Below are 25,583 nucleotides of genomic sequence, written 5' to 3'. Positions count from 1 at the left end.
ATAAATTTTATACATATCATATATCGATTAATCAAAATGAATTTAAGTAAGGAGCTTGATGAGAATTTGTACGAAATTCCAAAACAAAAGTTGGATTTAATAAAATTTAAACTAATAATTAAGTAAAGCTTTAAAAAGTAACGTTTTCGAAAGCTGCTTGCATTCTATAATATTAAGTTTCAAGCAACTTTTATGAATGTACCAAAATCACCATCCCGATCCTTAATCTGATAATAGTGTCTTCAAACCCGCTCTAATCTTCAAACATTCTGAAAATATGATTTACATAGGTCATATTATTTTAATGTAATTTTCTATCGTACGCTTATTAAAAAGTGCCCATTATTCAAAGTAAATTCTTAAAATCGAACCCCTACTACTGACCCTTATGACACTTAACCCAATTAACCCAACTGATATTTGCCACAACTGACAACGACAACACTACTCTGTGGCTTACCAGTTGCATCGCCGGTTTGTGATATTTTCTCTACCAAATCCAAACCCTCGATCACAAATGCAAATATGCCTGTAAAACCGCGCATTTCTCTTAAAATTATACGGAACTGTGAACCAACGAGACCTAAATTATCGTGWCGCTTTTGACTTCGCCTCATGCCAACCGAACCGCGTATGGCTAGTATCTTTGTGTCGTCCGGCATAAAAAAGCCCTCATCGTATACCGAGCGTCCGCCCCGCCCATTATTTAATTCAAAATCGCCCGTAATAATACTCTCGTTTTCCCAACACTGGAAAATGTGACAACCCTTGTAACCATAGCCGAGCTCTTGAGTGGCCAGTGCATTGAAATTCTTCGCCATTTTCGGCGCTACGTCGCTGCGCACCTCTATGAGGATGCGGCCGGAGTGCTGCCCATTGATTTCGATGTTAAAATAGTAGATGGGATAGACGTGTATGCTGGGGTTAAGTAGTAATGTTGATTTCGTTTGTTGTTGTGTATTCGAAGCACTCTGCTGCTGTTGTTGTTGCAGATGCAATAAGCTTAGACCTAAACCGTTGAGATCGCTGCTGGAAAAGAGATGTGAAGTGTTGTTGCGTTGTGCGCCAACCACGACTGATGTGTTTGATGTTGTKGCTGGTGTGCCAATTGGTGCGATTTCRGAGAAACTACTGCTTACGGCTTGTTGTTGTTGCAACAGTTGTTGCTGCTGTTGAGCGGTTTGCAGGCTGGCATTAGATTTGCTCGAGAGCGCAATGATGTCGGCGTAAGTCTTGTGTACGGGCGAAGTTGGATTGTTGGCTTGTTGTTGTGCAACGCTGTTGTTCGACGGTTGATTCTGTTGCAATGCCTGTGCATATGTTGCATGCGTGAAATTGGCATTCGAAGTGGGCAAATTTCCGTTAGTACCCGTGGAGAGACTCACGTGCGATATCATCGAKGTGAGCAAACCGTTGGACAACAAATGTTGTTGTTGTTGCTGTTGTGCATGCTGCTGTTGCTGCTGCTGTTGTTGCTGTTGCTTCAACAACAACATGTGGCGCGAATACAATTGTGAAATGCAATAATTGGCCAAAAGCAAAACCGGRTTCTGATGAGTAGYCGTCGTTATGCCATTGAGACCGCCAATTACCGAGCCYACACCGAAGTTATCCAAATTGCCACCATTGAGCACACAATTATGCATCTGTACGAGTGCCTGCTTGATAAGATCGAAATCGAAGACATAGCCACAATTGCGTATCATGTCGTCCAGTTTGCATTGCAGGAACATCTCCTGATACTTGGCCATGAGCCGCTGCTTCTCGGCRTGCAGTGTGGCATAGAGCTTCATAGCCTCAGCTGGTGTCTGCTTGTCAAGTATCTCGAGACAAAGACGCGCCTTGCATAGGTTCTCACGAATTTCGGAAATCTCCAAAGTAGGCATATGATTCAGCAGCTCCGCCTCGATTTGTGTCTTGAGCGTGGTGCAGCTCTCCAATATTTTGAGCAGAAAATCACGTTGCTTCAATAACAAATGTTGCACATCGTTCAGCGTCTTCTGCATGCCGAGCAGCTCTTTTGATATGTCCGAGTGCAGCGATTCCTTGGCTTCGATTTTATTCTTCACCAAATGTGCGCGATGCTCCTCGGTGGCGGCACAGGCGCGGCAAAGCAAGATATTGCACACGCTGCACCACAATGTGTTGGGCATGGCATGCGTCATGCAGTTTTCGGTCATTTTCAATTTGTCCAAATTGTTGGCGTTGTTGTTGCCAACGCCAACGCCAACGCCAATACTACTCARATTGCCATTGCTGCCATCGCTATTGTTGCTGTTATTGTTGTTGTTATTGCCAGTATTATTAATAACGCCGCTCCCGCTAAGCGCGCCGGTGGAGCCGTTCGATGCAATCGACGACGAACGCTGCTGCCGATCACGTTCGCCGCATTTCATTTTAAAACTAAGCGTAGTCAAATTCTGTGTGAGATATAAAATCGCATTGTAGGTGGGTAAACTGTCGGTACGTGGCTCGGGTCCCTGCAGTTCGGTACGCTTCCAGCAGTGTACACAGTAGAGTTCATCGCTGCCTTCGCGCAGCAACGAATTGACACATTTGAGGCAGAAGTAGTGGCGACACGTGAATAGCTTCGGCAGCGCGTCGTTATCGTTGAAGGGTAAATGGCAACAGCTGCAGATGAGGAGCTCTTCAAGCTCCGGTGGTACGGTCGCCAAGTCCATCTGTGGGTGTGTGTGTGTGTGGCATGGAAAAAAGAGAGAAATTAGTGAATAGTTTGAATTACATAAAATTAGCTACTTAGTACATGAGAAAGTTTAACTAAAAATAGTTAGCAACTATCGAGATATATGTATGTAAGCACTATTTTTATCGATAAATTATCGATAAACGTTTATAAGTTTGACAGTTAGTTTTATCGACTTGTTATATATCGTATTGTATACTATTTCGCCCAAAAAATCGACCGCTAGGTATAAGTATGCTTTAGGTTGCACAAGCTTTTTCAAAAACAAAAATCGCATTATCACTGAAAAGGTACACTTTCGAATACGATTAGGCCCTCTTGCGTACTTGAAGAACACCTTTTGTGCATTAGCTTGACTGAACTGCTCCTGCAAAAAAGTCTCCTGGGAACCTCTTCAGTCGAAAAGCACAAAGCAACACAAAATAACTGCGACAATTGGCTGTTGATTCTGGGGAAACGCAATGTGGCCAACATACATACMTACCTAGAAGAGCCGCAAACAACAAGTAGCTATGATAATCACAATAATTGAACACACCAACTCACACACACACAACACTACACATATGCACTTCATGATGAAATGCTGAGTGCGTGCTGACGGCTTTTTTTGCCTGTACGTGCAGCTAATAGCAGGCTGGAATAATGTATATTGCCCTAAGGGTCTCTTTCACATTATGAAAAGCACATACACACAAACAGATTTACCGTCCGTTCGTTGTAAAAGCGTTCAAGAAAAAACTGCTCGATTTGATATGAACAACTAAAATATTTACGAAAATTAGGCGCAAGCGACATATGTATAGCAATTGTAGCTCTGCGTCTCTTCATATGCATACTCTTTCAGTCGCTCCATTCTATAAAAACTAAGTTAATCACCTAAATTGGTCCCTGCCATTTTACATTAAGCCGCATCTTGTGTGCTCTTATTTCAATATTTTGTTTTTAAGTGAATATTTTTGTGGACCACAGCTACTTGTGTCCAAGAAAACCTGCAAATCTTGAGTGTGTATGGGTTTTGTGGTATGCATACGTCTCGCGTACACTCTCCTCTTCAGACAGTTGCTGTTTTTTTATGAACATTTCTTTTCGCCATTTTCCGTAAACCCTTTAATGTTTTCTTTTTTTCATCCTTTTGTTGGTTTCGCCAGCCGTTTTTATATGTGCTTTGGCATTTTGCTTTGTCTTTTACGACTTTTCTAYTTTTATTCTCATTCTGTACTTAATGTTGCTACCCGATTGTGCATTTTGGTTTTATGGTAATTTACGCAATTTCCCACTGAACGAAAGGTTTCGTATATACGTATGTACATGTGTGCCCTGCGTATGTTCTATATACGTGTGGTAAGCTTCAATGTGATAATCCGTGTGTTCGCTTAAACAGTTCAAGTTTCTCTTTCAGTAAGTGATAAGCCTAAGTTTTTCTACCCAACGCTACCTTACTGGGATTTGTGTTCATTTTTCATTTCAGTCATTACCCTATAATATTTTTGGTTAAACTGGAAAAACCATGAAATCCTAATGGATTTTTGTTTTAATTATGTTTCTTTTTCTTTCAAGTTTACAAAATATTTATTATATTTATATTAGTATTATATTATTTTCCTTCCCACCTTTTTTGACGTTTAATAATTTTTGACTTTTACATTACAATTTCTTTCTGAACTTCTGACGGCTGYCACTTAGTGCTCTGTGTCTTGATATACAATATATAGGGTGAGAGTTAGAAATTAGTTTCAACCTAATCAAAAAAAATACTGATTTTTTATAAAAAAAAACCCATTTCCAGAAATGCACTTTGAAAATTATTCTAAYAGGAAAACCAATCTCGAAGTTGAAAATAAATGTTCGAGATTCGTTATGCTATTATAATAATTTTCATAGTACGTTTCTGCAGCAATTTAATATAAAAATGGAAATAAAATTAAGAAATTTCGAGATTAATCGAAATTTTTTTTTAAATTTCTAAATTGGAATAACTTGAAAAAAAAACTTTAACAACTCAAATAAACATAATAGTTTGGTTTTTATTTTTTAACGATWTTAATAATTCTGAAACAATATGGTGAGGCGAAATTTCTAAGTGTAAACAATTGTTAAAATGTTTAAATGGAAGAAACTTGCAATGTACATATTAATATTCCATAAACAAAACAACTATTCATTAAATAGTAATTGAGTAATAAAGCAAGTTCACTGCTTTGGAAATTTTCCATAATTATTTTTGGAAATAATTTGAAGCCAGCAAGCAGGTGTAATTTCCTTAAAAGCTTGAAAACTTTCCATTTATTATTCAATCACTTCATTTCTATTTCTATTTTACACCAACAATGCGCATATAATAACTTATACATGTGTGAATATATGGCATGTATGCATGACTGAATACACATTCGGCGCACTTCTGCATAAATATAAATATGAACATATTACTAAATGTATGTATATGTACCAASTTTTGCATTTGCCACATAAAAACGTTTTAAATTAAGCGCATATTGTTTACATATACAATGTAAATAACTATGTAAATGTACCGTAAGCATGTATGTGTGCGCTACGCTTAATGAATTTTAAAATGCACATTTGCGGTTGCGGTTGCACCAGCTAAATGCCAACAAAACCACTAAAAAGGAAACTAAAAACAAAAAAAAAAAAAGGTAAGTGACCAAACAAACAACTTGCATGGTAAATTACAACAACGAAGCTAGCAAAAAAAGAGTTTACTTCAAACTTTGTTGCGTTTAGCACAACAAACGAAAACATAATAAATGCAAGTGGGTGATGCATACAAGTATGTTTGTATGTGCATACAGAACCAGCTCTCAATAGGCTGCTCRCATATGTATGTATGTACATGTTGCTTATCTAGAGCGTGTTCCACTTTCAATTGAGTCAGGCATCTAAGAAATCCAAAGTTTTAGCTAGCTTTTAGGCGCATAAGTCATGCGTTCATAGGAGCGGTTACTAATGGCAAGTTTGTTTGGTGCCATATATGCTTTGATAGCTTGAAGTAAAGTACCAGAAAAGCCTTCAAATAGTCAATAGTGAAAGAATTAAAATTAAAAAAAAAAATATTGTTTTTATAAATTGCTTCAATATTTTTGGTATAAAAGTAAAGCGTAATATGTTGAGGCAAAATCCGCAAACATTAAAGAATGGAAAGGAAACTATAAATAAATATATTGTATATGAAACCTAAGAGTATGCAATGATTTTCTATACTTTCTTTTAAATGCTTTTACTTCGTCAATAATATATATTTTTGACATGTTTAGTTAAAAAATAATATATTAAAGATAATATCCGCCAGTTCTTTATGTGATTCTAAAATTAGTTCTAATAGCTTTTATAATTAATTTGATAGCAAATACAACATTTCTAAATTCTGTCTACAACTTTCTTTCATTTCAGGTAAGTGCCAAGTTTTTGTGCTGTGTCTTATGGTTGTTTGCAAATTCACGCATAACRCGCAAACAGTTGAACGAATTTCGCATATGTGTGAGTGCGCATTAGTGTTTAACATCGTCTCTGCAAGTGCCCTGGTAAGTTTCGCTGCTTTAATTGAAAACTTTCAAATCTCTACACGACTTGTAAAATGTGTAAAATAAAACCCCGTGTACGCTCACACGCACAAGCTTGAAGTACTTGTATATATGCTCACATTAAAATACCATGGCTCAACACCTGAAAGTATGCTTCATACGCACACACATATAGTAATTTGTGATCACGAATTATGCCAGCTTCGACCTTCAAGCTTGCTCGCGCACATTGCTCACGGCCGCAAACAATGGCGTGCGCTCCGGCTGACTGCCTGACTGAGTGAGCTTACTATCTGCTTGACTAGCAGTATTTTGTCGGTTTTCCATCGCAGCACTTTGCCTGCGCCGCCTCCTGGCCGGGCTTCGTTGTCATGTCTACAGCGTTTCTGTTACATTTATATTATGATGAATTGTCTACTGTCGCCGTTGTCTTTGTGCTGGGCCGTCGCTGATAGCGCTCTCGGAAATAACGCAAATAAATGGGAGCCACTAATAATTTCGCTTTCCTTGTTACATTTCAATTTTCAGCGCAGCAGACATTTGGCGTATTTTGGCGCGCGCGCAGCAAAGACACACATACACATACATATGACACAGCTACACTCTTTCCGCTTTCATTTTCTCGGCAATTTCCTTTTGACTTTCCGTTAAAATTCCTTGCCGCACAATGAACTTATACATACATACATATTATATGCAGCACAGCAGCCCAACTGTCTGCTTTTGTTTGCTTTTAGAGTACAACAAAAGCCAAATGTTGCAAAAATAACGCAAATCATAAAATGTGCTGATAAGCTGATGGCAGTAACGAATTTTCTTTAAAAATTCCCTTTACATTGTGCGTCTGCCTTTGCCGCCCTTTATACGTTGTCGAAACTTGTGTTGCCACTGTTTGCGTTAAGTACGAAAATGAAGTCGTAAGGCGCAAATCGCTTTAAGAATTATCTTTATGTTGTCACAAATTTCCCTGCTTTTTTGTTATACAAATGTGTTTTGTTAATTTGATATAGCCGTTATATTTATTTATGAACACCGCGAGCATATATTCGCACGCATGCAAACAGAAATAAATATATGTACTTAGGGAGGCTTATTTTGAAATTTGAAAACGGGAATGTGTAAGAAACCATTAAATACATACATTATTATCGATGTGAAGTGAGTCGTGTCTGTATTGGCATTTCTGCTCTTTCCTATTAAATAAATAGCGTTTTTTTCTATTAAGTTCATAATTTTCAAATTTAGTTTCATTTTGTGTTTAACTATATTTTTATTGGTTTCATTATATTTGCGCCTAAATGTAGGCAAACATTTTTTGTAATTTTCTTTCAATTTTAGCATATGTGATCAAGAGGATATGATCTTTCGGTACAATTATATTGTTTTTATTTTTCTTTAGAATTTCGAAATTTCATACCAAAAAATTAAAAACCGAACAAAAAGTCAGATAATAATAAAATTTCAAAATCCAATTCAAGTAAAAATTTTTTTCGAATATATCTCGTAAGTCCTAAATCTTAAAAAAAACAAAAAAAAAAAAAAAAAAAAAAAAAAAAAAAAAAAAAAAAAAAAAAAAAAAAAAAAAAAAAAAAAAAAAAAGTAAATAAAATAAAATCATAAAAATAACTAAAACTAGAAAATACAATAATATAATATTAAAAAATGTTAATAAAACGAATTATTAATAATAAAGTAAAATGAAAGCGCATAAATATACTAAAACAGTAAACGTAAAATACCAAGAAAACTAAAACCAAATGAAGAAAGGAAAAAAAAATATTTCAAAAGTGCTCAAGTTGATGAAAACTTTTTCTAAATAAAAATAGATGTATTCCGAGCGATATTTAATCATTAAGTTTTTTGAAATAGTTATTTTTCTCTTAAGTTTTTTAAATATGTATATAATTGATATGTATTCCAAAGCTTAAATTAAAATTTCTTTCTTTATAAATTTATGGAATAATTAATGAAAGCATTTATATTAATGTGCATGTGATTATGTTAATAATATCGCAATTTATTGAAATTTTTTCAAGTGTTCAAACATTACTCACATGTTCATACACGTTTTGTCATAATTTGTTTGCAAGTTTACCATGTGGAATGATAACAGTGTTCACTCTATTAAACACCATAAAAATATAGTTATGTGTGAGTGGTATGTATTGAGAGTTTCGCTGTCCGAATGACACCACGCAACAAAAGAAAGTAAAACAATAGACCTTGACCACACCAATGTAAGCAATAAAAGCTCGAAAGCAGCCATTATATACTAAACCGGCCAACGACCAACATTGTTGCCGCGGCAGCATTAAATGAATACAAATAGTAAGGAAAAAAGTAAATAATTGTCACTTATTCAGTGGAAATGTAATTCAGTTAGCGAAAGACATGCAAAGCGAAAATACGAAATTGAATGTCGCAAGCAAATGTGTTGTCATCACATAAAGCGCCTAGTGTTAGGCTTTATACATTTGCGCCTATAAGCCCACTGAAATGTGTGTGTTTAGTAATGCCTGCATATATAAATATTGCCTACATTTAAGAGCTTTTTCAAACAGAACATCGATAAATCGATTTACTGATTACGATCAAACTTTTATAACAGGAACAATTCAAATCAGGAAGAAAGAATAAAAAAATGCGAAACATAATAAAAAGAGCAATAAAAACGGCGTACAAATGAAATACGCAGTCAAAATATATGTCACTGATACAATTATAGTAAAAGCTATAGGGAAAGCAAAAATAAATTCAACACGAACTCTTTTTTTGCCTCCTACTATTGTGTGGCTTCGCGGCAGTTTACGTTGTCGCAAAGTTTGAGTGCCTGTCGGTATGTCAATATGGGAAAATGTTCTCCACCCTTGGTATCTGTCATCCTGGTGTTAGTTTCCTCCTCGTGCAATATGCCTTGCCACCACGCCTCCTTCCAAACACATATGCGTGCCAGCAACTCCATGAAAGAAAAATTAGAAGCAACTGTTGGACATCCCTTCACATACATGTGTGTATAGTATATGCAACACGCCCACAAATATTTTGTGGCGTAAAAGAATTCCTTGTGAAATTTGGCACGTAACATTCCTTATTCATTCTTTGACTGAGAGACCGCTGTTGTTTTCGCTTATTCAACTTTCCATTCGCTTTATTTCTTTTTTTGCCGCCAATTTTACTGTCATCATTGACGTTGGTGGTTTTGTTGTCTATATGTTTGGCGCGCTATTGTTTTCCTTGGCTGTTTGGGTCTATACATGCTTAGGTACGCATTGTATCACTCAGCTATTATTCGCTGCCGCGTCGGCATGTAAGTGTTGCTGTCAGTGGCGTTCGCGTTAAGTTCGTGCATTCGCCATGAGTTCAGTTAAATAAGAAAAGCGTGATAATCCGAGTTAACACGCCTGCTTACTCACACACTGTAACAATGATAGCAAATCATTGTCAGACAATTTTTTTATTCCACACACATACACACATGGACACACAAATATGGAGACACATATTCGGTTCAGTTGATTTTTGTTGTTACTTTGAGACATACATGTACACTGCGTTTGGTATGTGTTTGTAAAGAAAAAATGTGTAATTTTTCTGCGTTTTCCTTATTACTTGCGAATTCTTGGCGTCCTTGAATATGGCAAAGCATATGATCTTGTTTGGTGGGGATTTTGGGACTTTTGGTCGGAGTAAAAGAGTGCTTTTGCAATTTGAGCTCATTTATATAGTTAAAGTGTTTAGCTACATAGAGTGATATTTACCCTCCTCAAAATTGATAGTGCAAAGTTCAAAGTTGAAAACTTTTTATTTGAAAAGATTTTCATAAAACACATAAAGGTTCTACTATGCATAAGACAAACATAAAATAATATGTATTAGTTTATCTAAATATGCAATGTTTCTGTTGTTTTTGTCTATGTTTGTATGTATTGTGAACATATCTTTTCTGCTATGATTTAATTTTACACTAAATCATGTCGGCTTGACTCAACAGTTAGCGTTTTCAACTTCCACCTACCATTTCTACTTCCTTTCTTACTTCATTCGTATTTCATTACATACTCCACTCACTCAGTTTCACTTCGCCCATTAGTTCATCACATTAATTGATTTCGGACATGTACATTTTCCTGCTTTTTGGCGGGTTGAGTATTGATTGAGTATATATATGTATGTATGTATGCATATATAAGCAAGTACTTATACATTCAATACCAATACCGATATTTTTGTGCAGCGCCAATAATAATTGCATTTTTAGTTATATTCAATATTATGTAATTGTTATTGACTGAATTTTTTTTTTTCAAAGTTTTCTTTTAGGAAATAGTGTCGATATAAAAATTTATTATTAATTAATGAACCTACATTTGTTTATATTATTTTTTACTTATTTATTAATTAACTAGTTTTAAAATCTGGTAATTAAATTTTTCAAGTTTATACTGTTTGCTAATTTTTTTTTATTTTTTAGTTTTCTTGTTGCATTTAGCCACATTTTTTCTGTTTACTATATAATAACATATGTCTCTCCTCCAGTTTTCGTTCAAATGCATTAAGCACAATTTTCACTTGATTTACATACACATTCCCACGCATGCTCACTAATATTAGCACCCATATATGGTAAATAAACAAGCATGATGAATTATTAAACCGACCCTTATTAATATATGTAAATAGCTATTTCGTGACTTGCTCAGTGTTTTGTGGAGATTTTTGTTGCTGCTCTTTTTAGCTATTTTTTGACTTTTTTTACATTGCTGACCATTTTCTGCTTTCTGTATATACGCGTAGGCGTTTCTGTAGTATTATGTTTGTTAAACAAATAAATAAAAGTATGGTAATTGAAGCAGTAATATTTTCTTTTGTAAATATTTAAACAGAAATCAATATCAATCTAAGTTATGTGTGTCGCGTTGAGCAACAAGCACAAACTATTAAATCCTCCATAAATTGCTTTTGTTTATGCTGTTTGACTGCTACAAACCCAAAAATATGAAATACAAATTAATTAGTAAACATTATTGCATACCCTGCGGCGCTTTGGTAATTAATAAAGATGACTTAACGTCAAGAAAACTGCTCAGTTACATTTGTTTTTCGGCGAATATTTCATAGAGGGAAATAGTGAGCCAAAATATTACGTATACGCCACGTACATATCAAATATTCCCCATGCTAGTACAATATATAACAATAATAATACCATTCCTGAATTGTGTGTAATTCAGTGCCGCGAACTCTTGTTCTATTTTTATATAATAGCAATAATAACTAATTATTAATGTAATACTTATTACTGTTTACTAATAATTCAGAAATTTATTATTATTCTTTATCAATTAAATTCAATTTATTTATTGTCGAATTTGCGTTGATTGTTTGTTTATACTAACATATGTACACGTGCAGTGAGTCAAAACGTTTATGAGTTTCCACGAACAATAGTTGCCCATTCGCCCTGTGGCTCATCGGGTTTTTACAAAGAAACGTTCCAAATAAATCGTTTTCATGACTTTATAATTTATATATTGTTGTATTACCAAAGGGATTTTATAAATTCGCTGAAAATTCTCAAATTCACAGGATGAGGTGAAAGGCACATAATTCGGAATTCAAAAATTTTTCGCTTTAGCCCACAATAAATGTGCTCTTTCATATTTTTCGTTCACTCTATTCTATCTTGCTAATTTCTGCTTTCATTTTTGGCAGAATCAAATTACGGCAACGTTTTTAACATTATTTTGTCAGTAATTTAATATGCTCGCACAGTTTTAATGAGCATTTTGCTTAATGAAATGTTTAAAAGAAATCTACCGCGACGGCCTGGTGGGAAGACATACGGCTATGTTACTGGCAGCTAGCAGTCAGTGCCACCATTATGGCAACAATGTAGCGATCCTTCGCTACTTGCACACGACATTCTTGGAGAATCGCTCGTTAATAACAACAGCAGGTTATTGATGTGCCGCTCATTTATATATGTGAGCTTGTGTTGTTGTGTGGATGTGTAACAATAAACATTTCGCTTCATGCTTGTACATATACAGAGTTGTTTTGACTTTTTGTACATATTTCTTGGTATATATAAGATAGGTGTGTTTCATTTAATAAATTACTTTGTGCTATTGAAATTAGCGTTATATAGTAATTTGTGTGAGAATATACACTCGTATTTTTCAGCTTTCACTTTTTGCTCGTTGTTACTGCCACTTTTTTGGATTTTAATTGATGTGGCCAAAGTGCGGCAAATTCTTGCGTCGCTGAAGCTGAGAGAATAATGGCTTTTCTCACTAAAAGCAGTCACAAAGCGTTTACACTTATTCATATACACACATACATACATACATATGTATATACCTATATTTTTGTACAAAAATTTCTAAATAACATTCTCCAACGACTTTTGTGCGATTGCTTTTCGTGCACGCTCTTTCACGCATTCTTTTATTTACTCAACACGTTTTGAGAACTTTTTTGCGACTATGTCGAGCATGCTGCGCGCAAGAATTTTGTATCCTATTGTAAAAGTTTTAATTAAATGTGTTTGCGCACAGGTACTTTCTTTATTAGATTTTCGTCCTTTCTTGCTTCGTGTAAGTTGTGGAGTTTCGTGATTTTGTTCGCAAGAATAAATCAAATTATTCATTGTATGAGAATTCCATTGCCCTTAAGGCAAATGATACTGTCAATTTCTCTTGCAGCAATTGTTGCTCATACGCACTGTTGCACGTCGTTATGCGCACTCATTGCTTCAGTAAGATTGACTTCTTTACGAGGGTACTATGCGTTTTTATTACAACATAATTACACTACGGCAAATGCCACTCAGTAGAAAAACAAGAAATAAAATTAATAAAGAAGAGAAAATATTCAAAATTGAAATTTATTCAAATTAAAGGAAATATTTGTGAAAATTTCATCTTGTGATTACTTCATAAAGATATGTTTGCATGAAGCAAAACGAAAAAATGTAAATCTAGCTGGTTCGTGTTTTTTTTTTCTTCTTCTACTTCACTCTCTTTGTTTAATACAGCCCTTCGGTTTTATCTGTGTTTCATTTGCCAAAAAGGGTTTTTATGTATTTATTTTTATGCTTTCCATGGGACACACTGCATATTCACTTTGTCACCTGACACTGTTGTCCATGACGTGACCCCTCTGTGTTTATACGATATGAGTGGTCACACTCGAAGCTTCAAACCAAACAGCATTAATTAAATGCTTGGGGAGTCAAAGCGCTTCAAAACTCTAATAACAGCCGGTGTGTTGTTGACGCCTTGTTTGTTGGCACTAAACGGTTGTTAGCTTCAAATTACGTTTCCAATGGGGCGATTAATGTGCGGTTAGGCAGGCTATGTTGTGGGTGTTTTGTGTGGCTCAAGCCTATATTTGGACTAATAGCTTTTATTTAATGAATTTAGAGGATAATTAATTTAAAAAACGAAACATTTTTGTATTTTATAATGTGATATATACCATATTTGTTGCTAACTGTACAAATCAAAGTAAATAATGACTATTATAATTGATGTTTATTTTCATCATATTATATTCTACTAATGATTATTTAATCATCTCGTCGGTACTAATGACTTTACTTATTTGTCCCTATGGTTATCAGCGAACTAATTATTTAAGTATTCATATTTTCTTTCTGCTCTTTATCTATTTTCATGAGTCTTAATGTCATGACCTTAACTAAAGCTTTTCTTCACATCATCACTAATTTTTGAATTTTGGTCTCTATTAATTCACTCGCCTCTCTGTCTGAAATCAATGTTCATTACCATTAACTACGCGCAATTTTGTATGTACAAAGAACATTGTTCTCTGTATCTACTCGTATTGGCTCATTGCCTTTTTTCTTTTATTTGCATCCCGTCAGATTCCCTGAATTTCATTTACTGGAAAAGTTGCGTATACGCCTGCGTGACTAATAAAATGACTGTAAATTCTAACATTAATTATTTAGGGGTTTCATATAGTCTCATAAAGTTATAAGTTATAGCGATTCGAAAACATAGCATGGAAAATTGTAATTGTGTAAACTCATTTTTGTATGTGATCCAACAACAATTTTTTTAAACAAGTGTAAAAATGTGTAATTTTATATCTTTACGATGCTTTATGACAGGTTGTGAGTACCCCATTAATTTTTTTTTTTAATTAATGCAGTAGGCCAAGATAGAAAGAATACTTTCCCAAACATAATTGCTGAAGATTTATGTCGTACATATACATATTTCGATGACACGGCAACCGTATTTGGGAAGCATTTTTTTTTTTTTTTTTTTTGTAAAATATAATTTTCATATGCTTATAAAAATATATATTTGATGTCCTTCATTCCTAATAGGATGTCTCTAAAAATACTTTAAGTTGATGTGCCATCTTGTTTTTGTCTTCAAAGTCATCCATTTCAAGTATCATTTTTCCATATCATATTATTGCCTAGATACTATACAAACATTTCCTGCCATCTTTTATATTGCTTGAGCAAGGATGTTCCCATTCCTCATGTTGTAGAGCATTTGCATACCCAAAAAATAACGGGAAAGGAAATGTTTGCCAATGTCCTCTAAAACCTATTCAACATTTACTGCTCTACTGCGAAATTTTAAATCTTGTAAATGCCCATAAGTATGTATGCGAGTACCTTGGGAAATGTATACCTCTACAGTTAGCTGTCACTGTCTGTTCTGTATTAGATTAGAGCTTGCAGCTGCGAAGTGCTGATCTCACCTCATTATTACACTCTCCCCATTGTGTTTTATCTTATTGTTATAATGTTATTATTGATAGCGGAAGTCCATATTGTGGTCATAACGAATAAGGCGAATGTGAGATGTGCTTCAAAACAAGAGCAACGGCAGGCGTATGGGTGTATGTCCGGCAACACGTAGTAAGCTTATGAATTTTACTGCTTATTATTTCAATGCAAGAAGTTTTTAATAGCATGCGTAAATATTTAATTATATTTTCTCTACTCTGAACTATAACAAGTCACTCATACGCCATGGCGTACGCAAACTATTGTGCTACACCATAGCTTAATCTTTGTATTTGTGACTTTTCACTTAACTTCTCATTACTACTGCAGTTATTTTTTACTTTTCACTTCTTCCCTCTATATTTTCGCTCGCTTATTTGCGATTCGTTCAAGCAGCAGTTAAGAATAATATTATCTTTCAGCGATCGCGGGCTGCGTATGCTCCGCGACGTAATCGCTTATAAATAAATGCCATTATTTTAATATTTCATTATAAATGTTGGCAGAAGCAAAGCTACAAGCTGCTTGACAACTTGGTGGTGTACTTTTCTTCAGAAAGTTTTTTGTTTGCTTCCTGTTTAAATGTGGTGATGTGGCTGGCTCTTTGTATTTTTTTTCTATTGAGACGGGCAGACTGTGCCAATTCTAGCACTTGCGTTTTGTGCCTGGTTGGACAGTTTTTTGAATCCGCTAAATACGTTTTGTTTTGAAAATATAAGGATATTATTTTTGCGCCTCTGAAATTTTTTTTTTTTTTTTTTTGAAAAAAAAATTTCTTCTGTTTAAAAGTAATGACATATCTACATTAAACAACAGTTTTTCTTCTACTTTTGCCGCAGTTTGTAAGTAGTTTTATAATTTTGAATGAATTTTGAAGTAAAAAAAATTATTATTTTTGAAGAACTAGTGTTTATTTATAATAGTAAATATGAACTTGAAATAATCGTAGCATTAAAATAGCGTAAACAAAAATGCCTGCCGCTGATGGAGTACGAATTTGCCTTGATATTTACCACATCTAATAGCCATTCTCGCTTTGATAACAGCCTTCCAGCCTTGGCAAGGAAAAGAATTTAATTTAAGCCAGTAGGTAAACAGCGCGCTTGAAATCAATAAATCTGTCAATATTATCTGTGCATGACAAAAGTAAAATTTTAAAATTGTGCAAACACTGCTCTTGAAGCCCACAATTTATAATAAGTAATAAAAGTAAATTTGGTGAACAATATAAAAAGCAAATAAAGAACGATAAAAAACGATTGTTCTGTGGTGAAAAAGTGGCACATTTCTCGCGGTCAAAGCTATTGTTGAGTTGATAACGCTTTTCGTTTCACTCAATCCGCAAAAATAATCGAAGGTGCACTTACTTAAGGCCGTACACTTCAAGCACTTTGCGCGAGTATTTTCTGCTTAAACGGTTTCACTTTCAGTTTACTTTGCCACCAAGCCGGTTGTTTGTTTTCCTTTTGCTATATATTTATATTTCTTGTATTTGTATTTTGCTATGGACTCCGAGTGAATCTTATCTACGTTTTATAATTTGTTTTGCTATATTATGAATGTAGGTGCGTACAACGAGCTCTAGTTCACCTACTCAGTGTTATTTTTACACATTTCTTTGATAAATATAAAGAAAATAAAATATATAAGCAATTGAGCTAACTAGTATTATAGAGGAAAATAAAATTTAAAATACAAAAACGGTTTAACTTCATTTTATTCGCAGAATTTTTTCCAAACAGTTGATAGCCCTCTTCATTGCATTTAGTTCCATGTCCATATTGTAATATCCAATAAGTTTAAACAGGTGGCAACACTACGTCAAAATAACTAAAATGATTTCATTGGTTCATATTACTTTTCATATAAGCAATTTAAGCGAGTAAAAACCAGACACAATGCAACTCTGATCAAAAATACGTTCAGCTGTAAGGTTTTAAAATTTATTTATTTTGGTTCTAGTGTTTCATTTAGTGTCTTTTAACTTGTATGTAAAAGCCTGTAGGTAACTGTAATTTGCTTTTACAAAATGGATTCATTGTAACCTCAAAAGATTGCATGAAAATGGCCAGGATATGAACAATTTTTTTAATAAAGGTTTCTAGACTTTAACTTTTATTTCACTGTGTTATTAAAAAAAGTTCAACAACTTGTTAACGAAATCATTTGAAAATCGTTTAACTGCCATTCCAACATATCCTGCAGTGCATACTATACACTATACTATACTATATTCAAATAATTTGTTAGCTGAATTGCTTCCGGATATAGTCATCACTTCCATTGCCTAGCCAATGCAGGCACAACCCTCAAACTCGCAAGCATTTAATCTATTTGTGTTTATGTACTTATCGCCAACTATTTTCTGCAATGTTTTTCTACAGCCACACACATACTCATGTACAACAGCGCAATGTCGATGCTGTAAAACAGACTTTTACGTATGTTTCTACATATGTGTGTGTAGAGTATGTGCACAAAGCCGGTTAATCGATCTCACACTTGAGATGCTCGCTGCTGCCGCATAAGTCAACTATATGCAGTTTGTTGTTGTTGTTGGCAAATGCAGGCAAAGCATAAGTGTTTGAGTGCTTGTAGCAGAGTAGTGTTTTCACTCGTGCTTTGCTCCTAACAAATGCAATCCTTAGCGTGCAGTACTTCAAGTGCTCACAACCCACCGACCACGTCTCAACTCAACTAAGCTACGAGTATCGCTAATAGGAGGCGTTGTTGTGGTTTGTTTTTGCGAATGCTTGTGTACTCGTATTTTTATTTAAACACATTTAATGCTTGTATAGTATGGATAGTTGCTTTTAGCACATTTACCCACAGCTAAGCAGTTAAATGGAAGTGGCAAGACGAGGGTCGAGGTCACTAACGTAACTATTTAATACTAGTTGGTAGCTGTTTTGAGGTGGGTGATTGGCATTTTTTGTTTTTGTTTGCAAAGAAATTGCGCGCACTATGTAGCAACTACACAGCAGTCTGTGATTTCATTGAATGCTCGGGAATTTTACAATATTTCTCATCAAAAACTATATACTTTAGCCAATAATGCGTTGTTAGTTGCGTAGTGGGGACACTATTAGAATCAACAACTTTTTCAGCTTTATTATTTTAGTAGTAAGTCCGATAAGTAAGGAAGTTCAGCAACCAGATAATTTAAGTATAATTTCTTCATTTTGCGTAGTTCAAGGATCCTTCATACACTCGCCCGTGCACATTTCTGTTCGTTTTTTTTTCTGTTTATTTGACAGCTTTTATATGAGATTCTGCACGCTATCAGTTTTAAACCCGCCACGCAAGGAAAATTTAAATGCCCACGCTGTTTTGACAGTTATATTTATTTACGGATGCATATTCTTTCTACTACATCAGCACATACATATTTAAGATCTCACCATTTATTCTACAACTGATCTAGTTCGGGTGCAGGATCCTATGTATTATATACATGCATATATTTCAAAGGAATTTTAAATCTTTAACTTCGGTTCAACCAATCGATTGCAATTTAATATTTTCCTTACGAGGTGACGAATTTACATACATATATATTTCTAAGAAACATCGTGTGTGCTTCTTTTACTTTATAAAGCCATATATGCACATCATGTATATAAATTAATTTCACCGTTTTCTGCTCCTATTGCGCTGTCCTTCAAACACACCTACACATGCGCACTACATTATTGCTGTGTGGGGCCCCAACGGTATATTAATTTGTTTTCTTTTGAATATTTTTGTTAGCGTGTGCGTTATAGTATTAGTTGATTGGTTTTGGTTATACGATATAAGTTTATCCTTCAGCGCGTACACACAGACTCAATTTTCTAAACTCATCTGCATACAGTAGAAGACCATTGAGATCTTCATTTTCGGTTCATTTGTACCTTTTTGTTTTCTCATGCATTGCATCTTCTGGGCGTCGAAATTTTGCAAATGCGCCAAAATTTGAAATTGCAAAACTTAATTAACAATATTGAAAATACTTGTTGGACTGAATGAATTCTTCTGGTTTTACAGAAACGAAAAAGAGCAAATAAATTCAAAGTAAAATCATGTATTTCAATAAAGATCGTTATATTCCTGGGGAAATCAATTCTATTCCGTTTCTCAATTTTTTAGTATGTAACTCTTAAGTGGTTTTATAAATTTATGTAAATAGAAAGAAGTACTGTGATTAGATTATCAGATTTTTTGCTTTACTTAAATATTCTCGAGACTTTGGATTGTATCGGAATTAGCTGTGAATTTTTTCTAAAAAATAACAACCCTTCGCCCTTATATTCCCCTAAATTCTTGTTCTATGTAGTCTGTATTTCCTATGAAATTCAAAGCAAATACCGATTATTGTTCTTTAAGGCTAACATAAAATTGCCAGATTTTAGATTTCACGATCTTAATTTCTTAAAAAAATTAAATTAGAAATCATACACATATGTCGTAAATATTTATGTTCTGATTAGTGTACATTAAGTTTGCTACGAAGCTTGTAACATCCAAAAGGAAGCGGTGTAGTCCTACAAAATATGAATAAATGATCCGCGTGACGAGCTAAGTCAAACTGCACGATCGCAATCAAGGTCTTGTATGGAAAATTTTTTTTTATCAGATAAGATATCTTCACGAAATTTCGCAGGGAATATAGTTTATCTAAGGCATTACTACAATATCTGAGGAAATATTTCCGATCTGACCATTATGGCCAATAGCTGTCATACAAACGACCGATTAAAATCCAGTTTTTGTAAAGTAAACTTCAACATATGAAGGGTATTCTAGCTTCGGTGAAACTGAAATTAACGTTTTTTTCTTGTTTTTATTAGTAAATAATATTTACTAAATGTATTCTCTTATTTAGCTTGCATCTGATATCCATGGTATAAAGCAACACCACTTTCATCTACCCACATCCACTTCACAAAATTTCTCTCGAATCTACAGGACAAAAAATCATAATAATTACATATTAATTGCTCTCACACGCCTCTCATTATTCATTGCCTAGCTATTATAACTAATTAATCCTTGACCTAAACTGGTCAACTTCAAATAATTATATAACCACCTGAAAAGGTCGAAAGTCGTCTTTGCATAATTAAGTGCTACTAAAACGTGTCTAAAATTTTTATTTCCACTTCAGCTATACAAAAGTGCTCAAGCAAAGGCAGTTGTCGCTCGCAACCACCAGACTTACGGTCCAACGTCATTATTAATATTACATTTATGTTTTTCTTCTATGTTATGCAAGTACGCCACTCAACCTCCACGCATACATATACACATACACATATAAGTTTGGCAGGTTTTGGCTGCTGTATTCACCAAACTGTTTATGGTTTTCATAAAGTAATTTCTATACTTTCTACCATGATTTTATCCATTCACATAGTTGACCTCAACAGCATCTAATAGAACCGAGTTGAAAGTGTACACATGTATATGCTTTCCAACACAATACTTGTGTAATTATTTGTATGTGTACCTGCTTATATAGTGATGTGCCTGTGTAAGTGTCTTTTGATAACCGTAAATAAAAATGTTTTGCGAAAAATTTTGTTGTCCCCTTAGTCTGATGTTTGGTTGAAGGAAAATCTCTTTTTTATATTATGTAAGTATATATGTATATGTCCATATGTACAAGTATTTGCGCTTTGGTACAGTTACCCGCATATCTAAATGGGTGAAAAGAAATAATGTAAAAAAAAAAAAAATGCCAAATGAAAAACCAGTTAAACAAACAAGGTCGAAAAAATTTGAAATATTTGGTTATGCATTTCTGTTAGGTTTGAACTTTTTTTTGGATTTATGTTCCGCGGATTCATATATATTTCATTTGCCTAAGCTAAACCTGATGGAGCGGAACTTGTAAGGAGCATAATGATTGCATAAATTCTTAGTGAGTTTTATGACAAAAATAAAAAAGTTTAAATAGCGAAAGTGACAGAATCCCAACCAACTTACAGCACTTTGCAGCGAAAAGAGAATTTATTCATGAAGTAGTGAAGTAGCGTAAAATTGCCCTTCTCATTTCACTTGCGCTGCATTATAAACCAGATATATAAATCTGGCAGCTGCATGCCACTACACCAAAATGCTGCAAGAATTAGCTAAATATATTTGCTTACACTAAATTATCCAGCGCTAAGTGCTCTCATTTTCACAATTATGCTCAGTAACTGGTTGATAGACTAGAAAGCGGTTTGGTGCTAAGATGGCGACTGTCAACCTTTTAGTTTGGCGTGCTGTTGAGCGTTACATCAACGATTGATTGATTGATTGAGTGGGCGAGTGAGTAAGTGGGTGGCCAATGTCATACACTTCCCCTCGGCTATTTTTGCATACACATACATACTTTATGCAGAGTAACAACAGAAATATGGCGTGACTTTACCGCAATTTATGCAAATTCTAATGGAAAACAAATTAGATTTCCTGCTGCCACAAGTGTAAAATGTAAAATGGCAGCAATTTCTCGATTCAGAAGCGGAAAACGAATGAGTGCTCGTCTGTTTGAGTGAAATGTATGAAGTTATTTTTCAAGTATTTCCTTGGCATAAGAAATAAAAAAGCAATTCTCAACCGCTTTAAAAAAATATTATTGTAGCGGTTATTTTTTCTGATTGTTGCAATATTTTTTTTAAGGTTCAGCATATATTTACACATTCCTTAACAAGTCTGCCACTTTTGGTATCCACGACCTTTCTACTTTTGTAAAATCTTTTTAAAACTCGCGTGGGTGACATGCAGTAATAGCAAAAAATACGCTGCATAAATATCGCGTAAAAGTATGTGTGGGCACTAGAGCAGCTGTTAGCATCGTGCGAGCTGTATGGTATGTCCCAGTTGCTGGTGCGACTTGTCGTATACGCAATTATTGATTTATATTCACTCTTGCGCGTGCGATAGCTCGATGTAACCATATACGTGAGTGTGAATGCTGCATACATTTAGGAGCAGATTGTATACGGACAACACGAGAGTGCTGTAATTGCCGCTTTATGTATTCCCACTGGAGTATGCACAAATAAGTTAGTATGAAGAATGTCTGCTCATCATTTTCAAAGTTCTGATATTTGTTTTTACTGTCAACCAATCTATTTATACACTTATTTGTTTTGACAAGCAACCCCAAACCGAATTCGCTCCTAGCCTGACATTTGTTAAAGCTGTCATTAATTTGTCAAAAATGTCTTCAACTGTTTCAATATAATTTACACGCCGCTGCTACCCGTTTCTCGCACCATCATATTCAGTATTTGAATGCCTGTAAGTTAGAAATAGCAAGCCTGCATACTGGTGGCCACGGCAAAGCACTTGATACGGGAATGACAGGCGCGCACCATCTATTTTGTTGTTCTAAAGACGTACAAAAATGCATTAAAATGTTAAACATTTTATTTATTTTATATTTGTGTTTGCTTTTAGGCGCGAATTGATTTTCATCGCTTATTCTAAAGAGCGAAAAACTAACGTACAAGGTTTATTCCAAAGTAAACAGGACTTTTTGTTCTAGCGCCCCCAAGTTAAGTGCCAGTATGTTTGTGTTGACGATGCGAAAATGAGCTTTGAACAAAGAGCCAACATTAAGTTTTGTTTCAAAATTGGTAAAACTTTTACCGAAACGTTTCAATTGATGAAACAAGTTTACGGCGAAGATTGTCTACTATCCCGTACTAGAGTGTGCGAGTGGCTTCAACGTTTTCAAAGTGGTCGTGAGGACACAAATGACGATCAACATGTGGGACAATCAGGGCAATACCCATCTCATGAAATTGCAAAATTTTCCGCTTATATCTAATATAAACAATTAGTTTTTCAAAAACGATAAAATTTGATTTTTTGAGGTTGTGTTGACTTTGAGACTGTGACATCTATCATAATGTGTAAAAGCTGAGCAATACTCACATACAATTTTACATTTAATTTACATACATATCTACATTGCGGAATGTCTACTCAACTGTATTAAGAGTTGATAGCCTCTTTTTATTACATCAAGCTTGTGCCGAGCCTATTGCGTTGCGTTTGATTCGCCTATGGCATTTTAATTGAATCATTAGCTGCTTTCACATTCTATACGTGACGTAATTACCATGCATTTCAAAACAAAAGGCGAACATACCCTATGTAATTTACTGTTAACCTGCTGCATAAGCTCAAACAGCAAGTATTTTAGAATTCCTATTTCATTGCATAAACGCTAGGTAGTAGCAGCAACTTCAGCAACTAGCAGCAACAGTCAATACTTTGTGTAATGCGATTTTCTGGCATCCCCCTGTTTTTGCTTCTTGGTAAATGCATTCACGCAAGTGAATATCGCGCGTGCACCACAAATCCGCACATTTTCGATTAATGCTGCCGCACTTTAAATGTATACGAACGTTCGCAGCTTACTTAATAGTTTGAATATATGTATGTATGTGTGTATGTGTGCTTTACACGCCTAACCCTCGCTCTCTTTTGGGTTTCTCTGGTCGTTTTTCTTCATATTATCTGTTGCTTTCTTTACTTCAGCATGCAATTGCCACCACAAAATGATAAATCCGGAGGTTTTCATGAAATCTCCTCCTTCACTTTCTTCTCAAGTGACTGCGTGTGAGCAAAAATTAGCAGTCGTTACAATGGTGACATACTGACATTCGACAAAGCTTGGTGGGGCACTACGTGAGCTTACGTTAATATCGTTGTTACCGTTACTTTTCTTCTTTCTCCTTTTTACTTAAGTTGCAGTCAACAAGTCGCATTTTGTCTGCTCTTTTTCGTCATTTCCAAGTGCATTTATACGGCGAATTGTATGTGTGCATCATTGACCTTGATTTTTCTTACCTAATATGCACATGAATGGCGGCATTTACCTATTAGATGTGGGAGACCCAAAGAAAATCATTTGATATTGTACCTTGATGTGTTAACCCCGCTTTACTGTAGATTAATCGGAATGTTCAATGTTGCAGAAGTTCGGTGTGCATTTAAGACCTTAAAAAGTTCAAGGTTTAGAAACTTTCGAGCAAGTAATTTTGATTATTCAATGATCTTTCTATCAAATACTTTGTCTACTTTTTTATATGATTATTTCGATTCCATATTTTTTTGACAATTTATATATTTGTTTATATTTTGATCATTACTCTACTTCCCAAGTACTGACAATTATGCACTGACTATCAATTATATATTTATCGATATTTTCTTCAATTAAATGTGAAAAGATTTGTAGTCAAAACATATACAAACTCATAATTTTGCTAATTAATATACATATACCGTTAATTTAGTCCATTTATAGAAATTATTTGATTATTCTTAGTTTTGCCTTCTTCGATCCAAAATATACATATTTTCTCTGGAAAGTTGCTTAGAAGACTTTTAGCCTTGAATTAATTGCTTGTATTTGTAACATCTGTCCTCAAGTTTGCCAAAGCAATAACTCTTTAATGCCTGGCTCTGGTCTTTATAAATAATTCATTTCAAAAAATAAGCATGGAGAGACTATCTGCAGTACATACGCAGACTTATAAAGGCAGATATGTGTATGTATGTATTTAGTAGAAACATACATAAGTGCTTTTTGCTAATTGTGCATTTAATTCACCACAAAAACCTAATGCAGCTTTTGAGTGAGCGGCTTTACAAACTCAACAGAAAAGCATTTGTGTACAAACTACTTTAATAGAATGTGAATTTATATTGCATTTTAAGTGCAAATATCAACCGAATCCACCATTAAATTCACTCATCCCCCAATTACTTATCTGAAGTTAGTCGCACACCACCTGCTGCATACTCGCTTGTGCTATAATTTAATGCTTAATGTCAAAAGATTAGGAATCAATTAAATGGTTTTTGGAAATAAAAGGGCAGGATTATAGGTGGAAGGCAATGCTAAGTATTTGCAGTTACTTCGCTTTCAAGTTGAATATCTTTCCGCTGATGATAGTGTATCGCTTGCTTCGAAGCCCTAACTTCGTTTTTCGGAAAATAAAAAAAATCTAAAATTAATACTTTGCATGAAAAAAGAACTGCAATGTAATGAATGCCGCATTTGTAAAAACTACACATATTTTTATTTAATTTTTCGATGCCTTCCCTCAAGGAAAATTATTTTCTGAATTATGACTTTACACTGAAAACCAATAATTGCCTTTCTGCTTGCTCACAATCGTAAATGTAAATGATCAAGTTTACTTTGGCACAGTGCGATGTCATTCATGCACATACTACTACCTTACATACATACACACATTCACACACACACACACGTTTGCATATAATTGCTCACATGAGCTGCACATACATGTGTATTATAGATTAATGAACGAGTAACACAATTAAATAGGTAAGTAATTAAAAATACATTGTTGTTATAGTAATATTTTGTTGTTGCTTTTATTTTTGCCTACCGTTTGGAATAATCGCTAGACGTTATATCACAGCTAAAAACCATTAAAATTTGTTTATAAACACAACATCGTGTGCGTTTATATGTACTATTGTTTTGTTGTAGTTGTAGTTGTAACGTGCTTTGATGTAGACTGTTGTAGCAGTTTTTTTACTT

The 25,583-nt window shown here is 34.5% G+C and overlaps 2 protein-coding genes across 2 annotated transcripts in view; one reads left to right on the top strand and one right to left on the bottom strand.

The window, feature by feature from the left end:
- Window positions 1-25,583, top strand: part of LOC108973479 (nuclear protein localization protein 4 homolog) — a gene marked incomplete in the record, with an annotated part of 62,565 nt that overhangs the window by 15,569 nt on the left and 21,413 nt on the right.
- On the bottom strand, window positions 208-25,511 carry LOC108973478 (centrosomal protein 224). Its single transcript, XM_018940776.1, has 2 exons — window positions 25,429-25,511; window positions 208-2,681 (listed from the first exon to the last, which is right to left on the bottom strand). Exon 2 carries the CDS (start codon window positions 2,679-2,681, stop codon window positions 405-407), a length of 2,277 nt encoding a protein of 758 aa, XP_018796321.1. The 5' UTR covers window positions 25,429-25,511; the 3' UTR covers window positions 208-404.

The sequence above is a fragment of the Bactrocera latifrons genome, unplaced genomic scaffold (assembly GCF_001853355.1).
Source record: "Bactrocera latifrons isolate USDA-ARS-PBARC rearing strain unplaced genomic scaffold, ASM185335v1 scaffold_48, whole genome shotgun sequence".
NCBI classification, from domain to species: Eukaryota; Metazoa; Arthropoda; class Insecta; order Diptera; family Tephritidae; genus Bactrocera; species Bactrocera latifrons.
The sequence above is the reverse complement of the archived record's forward strand: the minus strand, read 5'-3'. Positions and strand labels throughout refer to the sequence as shown.